Here is a 4,957-nt window from a genome sequence, read left to right as displayed (position 1 = left end):
CAGCATTTGAATTGTTTTGGTTAGTTTGGTGGTGCTCTGTCTTCTTTTTCTGTCTTCTCCCCTTTCTCTCTCCTATTCTTCACAGATTAGAATGAGTTAAATAATGAATACCATCCACATATGTTTAGTTTATAACTTTATTATAGTGGTCTGAGTTTAAAGAGTAAAAGGAGCAAATAAAATGTCTGACAAACTCTATTAATGATTCATAGTGAAAAAGAAACATTAAAGCAACAATGCACAATTGAACTGTATACAACAAATGGCAATATGACATGTTCGTTTTCAGTTATAATGGGTCACTCATTAAAAACCTGAAGGTCCATCAGCAGGAAATGAAAGCACACTCACAGTCCCACCCACACTGACAATCAACTATAATGGTCAAATCGTCAAATATAATGTTACAGAGAAATGAGAAACAAAAGATAGATCACAAGCAGTGTTCTCATCAGGGGTTTGATAAACACTATCTACTTTATCTCTTTAAGTGTAGCTGTGGTGGGAGTCCAGAAAGCACTCCAAATCCACAGTCCAGCATAGAGCGGCTCAGTGAATGTGGTCTGGACTTTAAGGAGGAGGGTCATGGTGTCAGAGATGCTGTAGAAGGACAGAATACCTGCTCTGGGATCCACATACACTCCTACTTTGGAGGATGGAGGGCCTGAGATGAGAGTTGTAACATTGTTATGTCTGAATTTATAACTGTGACTGTAACAGTCTAATGCCCAGGACTTATTATTGCTTCCAAATTCACTTTGCTCCAGTTTATTTTCATTCTTGTATGTCACTGCCACTGAAACTCCTTTCCCTGTCCATTCCACTTCCCAGTAACAAGGTCCAATCAGACCCTCTTTACTCAGGACCTGCTGCTGGATGGAAAACCGGTCTCGTTTTTTATGAGAGGGATAATCATTTGGATTTGGAGCAGTGTCTGACACAGTTCTGCTCTGATTAGATAGGAAGAGTTTTCGGTGGACTGTATCTGGGTCCAGTGTGAGTTGGCATGAATATTTCATAAACTCCTCTCTGCTCCTGGGCTCTGCTTGTGGCAGTAACACATCCACTGATCTCACTGTGAGAGTGATTTTGCTCCACTCCTCACTTAGAAATGCTTTGAGTTTATCTCTGGCTCCCGACACCGCTGTTTGCAGATCCTCAAAGTATTTAACTGGACAGGTTTCAAAGCTCGGTGAGTCTGTATAGTTGTTGAGTTTGGATGTCAGAGAGTAATTGAGTAGAAATTCGGTGTGGTCCTCTGTGTGTGAGAGCTGCTGTAGCTCCTCATCCATCCTCCTCAGCTCAGTGATCTCCTCCTTCAGCTTCTTCTGAAGCTCTTTGACACGACTGTCTTCAGCTTTCTGCTGGGTTTTGATCTGCTGCTTCAGATTTGAGCCTTTTCCTTTGATGAAACTCACCAGTTCATTTATTATTGTCTCACTGTCCTTCACTGCTGCATCAGCAGACTGTTTGATCCCCTCTCTCTCTTTCTCAAGCACTTTCACTTCCTCTTCTCTGTTCTGGATTATCTGTTGGGCCTTTTGTAGATTCACATCAAGTTCTTTCTCTTTTTCTCCCCTTTCCTCTTCAACTGGAACTGTCTCATGACCTTTATGCTCATTCATGCAGCAGAGATAACAGATACACCGCTGATCTGTACAGCAGAACATCTTCATCACCTCGTTGTGAGTTGAGCAGATGTTCCCTTTCAGCCCCTTGGAAGGGTTGACCAGCTTGTGTTTACCAAAGGCAGAGGATTCATAGTGAGGCTGGAGGTGCTGTTCACAGTAGGAAACCAAACATACCAGACAGGACTTCACTGCTTTCAGCTTCTTTCCAGTGCAGACATCACAGGAAACATCTTCAGGTCCTTCAGGTCCAGCAGAGCAGAGATCAGCAGGAGCAGGCTGGGGTCCGGTTTTCTTCAGGTCCTTCACCAACTCTGCTAACATGGTGTTTATCACCAGGACAGGCCTCGGTACAAAAGTTTGTCTACACTGAGGACAGCTGTAGGCTTCTTTTGGATCCTCTTCATTCCAGTGATCATTAATACAGCTCATACAGTAGCTGTGTCCACAGGGAATAGTCACTGGATCCTTCAGTGGATCCAGACAGACGGAACAGCAGAGTTTTACCTGCTCTGACTTATTTCCTTGTGCCATTTTGTGTGCAAATGCCATATAGATTCACTGTGAAAACAAGAGGATGCATCTGGTTATATTGCTTTCCAGAAGGTTGTACCTCCCAGTTTTAATTAATAAGTGTTTACAGTGCTGAGCAGAAAGAATGTGTAGTAAATGAAGCTGTGAGAACAGGTAACTTCTTAATGTAGTGTTCTGTATTTTAAAATGTAACTTTTGTATATTTGATACATCATAATAATTATAAAATTATTTATCTTTTCTCTCCCCTCAGCCCAACTGGTCGCGGCAGATGACTGCCCCTCCCTGAGCCTGGTTCTGCTGGAGGTTTATTCCTGTTAAAAGGGAGTTTTTCCTTCCCACTGTCACCAAGTGCTGCTCATAGGGGGTCGTTTTAACTGTTGGGTTTTCTCTGTATTATTGTAGGGTCTTTACCCACAATACAAAGCCCCTTGAGTCGACTGTTTGTTGTGATTTGGCGCTATATAAATAAACGGAATTGAACTGAATTAAAATGTTATGTGTTGCAAATTACAAACTAATAGTGTTAAAAACTATTTGAAACACCAAATAGCAAGTTTGAGCTAAACGCCTTCCTGCAGCCAGGTATGCTTTGTATTCTGGGACGTGCAGAATGTAAACTCTCTGTGTTATCTACCAGTCCAAAACACAGCACCTTCTTCTTTTGTGTCTCTCAACCCAGATACAACCGGCCAATAAACGAACTGAACATTCTTACATGTTTGTTTGAAGTTTTCTCTGTGTGAAAATAGAGAAAACTGTGGAAAAAAGCTACAAATTTACAAACTACCATTTGTCAAAAAGTGATTGATAGGTGTGATAATGGTAAATGGACTAGTTCTTATATTGCACTTTTCTACTCTGTCTGAGCACTCAAAGCGCTTATACAACACATTTACATTTACCCCATTCACACCCATTCATACAAGCACTTCCATGATTAACTAAGCTAAGTGCATTTATTATATAACATTCACACTCCAACACTTGTGGAGAGCAACTTGGGGTTAAGTATCTTGCCCAAGGATAACCGCCGACCTTCCGATCAGTAGGTGACCTGCTCTGATCACCTACTGATCGGAGCAGGTCACCGATCAGTGATCTGTGACCTGCTTACACTGGGGTGGTTGTAGCTCACCCCAGCGTACACTGCTTTATTGCGTATATCACCCTACCCCGTCCCCAGGGACATCATGTTGAATCTCATGCAGATTCTAAAGCAAGCAATTTAACAATTACTGGTAACAAAAGGAAAAAAAATTTTTTAACGCTTTATATTATTTTAAATTCTTACATTTAATGAAAATTTTTAATATATTTCAAACTACAATAGTGGAAGATGTTTATGTGTTTATGATGCTGGTTGAATACTATTTGTTTTCATATTTTCATTTATTATGAAAAGCACGATTAAAACATCTAACACATAAAATGTTTGTGTTTTAATAAAGCTAATGATTTTCAGTCCAGGTTCAAAGAAAGAGACCATATTTTTTACTTTCCATAATAATGAAAATGATAAAACTTAGTGGCTCCATAGTGTGGCGGTTTATACATTTGCTTAACAAGAAGAGACTTAAATGCCTTTGGACTTCTGTCAGAAAGAGCATCCAGTGTCAAGATCTGACAAATCAAATATGTGGAGCAACCTGCTGTGGCAACTCCTTGTCACTAAAGGAGCAGCTGAAAGCTGCTTTCATTAAATAATTAGTTCACTGTAAACCCAGATTTTGATTCGACTTAAAAATATTGAGTTCATATTACTTAAAATGACCTAGAATGTGAACATTACTTCTTAATGCTGAGTAGACTGTACTTTTTGATGGTCTATTTTATTGTAATTATGTGTTTGAGTTCAAACAACTTCATATCAGCAGGTTTTGCACCTGCTAAAAATCTAGTTCATACTGGGTTTAACAGACTGGATTAATACGCAGCAGCATGGTGCTGTGGTGGTTAGCAGTGCTTCCTCACAACTAGAATGACATCTAGAAGGTGTGGGTTTCATTTCCACCTTTGGCCCAGGCCTCTCGCTGTGTGGCATTTGAAAGAGTAGATATTTGGTATTTTTGTTTGTTTTTTGTTCACCCTCTGGTTCTCTGCTTGTACAGTTTTTTTTCATTGTTCCATGGACAAATGTTATTTGTAAATGTTAATGTACCAAAATATTTTTGACTCATGACATCACTCTAATATTGCCATTATCTAATCATATTATATCTTATTACAAATATTTTTTAAAAACACTACTAACAATCTAGTGTGAGGTAGCACACAGAGGGTGCCATTATTAAACTATAAAACTTATTCATATCCATCCAATATTTCTGTTTTTGTTAAAGTTAACTTAATTTTAAGATGTTTGTAAAAGACAGACAGCAGGTCACAGACTTACTTAAAAAGATACTGCTTGCATGTTTGAAAAAGCTTAGATTTTTGTATTTGGCCTATGGATAAAACATGTTTAAAATAAATGAACTATTAAAACTGAATTATTTTAAGTATTAAAGAATACTTACTAGAAACCATGCATCAGTCTTCCTGCTTTCTTCACAGGTCTGGTGTGACTCTGTGCGGCAAGTACATTCCGCGAGACTCCGCCTTCGAAGCACAGACGTCATCAGGGTGACATTTAGAGAGCTTTTCGCCTGCATGAATATGGTTACTGCAAAAAACCTTGAACATGAACTTTAAAATCTGCCATGTGTTACTCAGTATACAAACATTAAGTACCAAAAGTACACAAATAAATAAAAGTACAATTCTAAAAATAAGTTAGACTCAACAGACTTCTT

At 39.0% G+C, this 4,957-nt stretch overlaps 1 protein-coding gene across 1 annotated transcript; it reads right to left on the bottom strand.

The window, feature by feature from the left end:
* Nucleotides 1–270: 270 nt before the first annotated feature.
* Nucleotides 271–4,726, bottom strand: LOC115797524 (tripartite motif-containing protein 16-like). The gene is made up of 2 exons (XM_030754118.1): nt 4,682–4,726; nt 271–2,189 (listed from the first exon to the last, which is right to left on the bottom strand). The coding sequence occupies exon 2, from the start codon at nt 2,178–2,180 to the stop codon at nt 474–476; it is 1,707 nt and encodes a 568-aa protein (XP_030609978.1). The 5' UTR covers nt 2,181–2,189; nt 4,682–4,726; the 3' UTR covers nt 271–473.
* Nucleotides 4,727–4,957: the final 231 nt, after the last annotated feature.

The sequence above is a fragment of the Archocentrus centrarchus genome, chromosome 18 (genome assembly GCF_007364275.1).
Source record: "Archocentrus centrarchus isolate MPI-CPG fArcCen1 chromosome 18, fArcCen1, whole genome shotgun sequence".
In the NCBI taxonomy this organism is placed as follows: domain Eukaryota; kingdom Metazoa; phylum Chordata; class Actinopteri; order Cichliformes; family Cichlidae; genus Archocentrus; species Archocentrus centrarchus.
Note: the sequence above shows the minus strand (reverse complement) of the source record. Positions and strands in the feature narration are given on the sequence as shown.

What these genes read in the sequence shown, in the direction of transcription:
- LOC115797524 (XM_030754118.1), bottom strand. Translation starts at nt 2,180, where the DNA reads ATGGCATTTGCACACAAAATGGCACAAGGAAATAAGTCAGAGCAGGTA.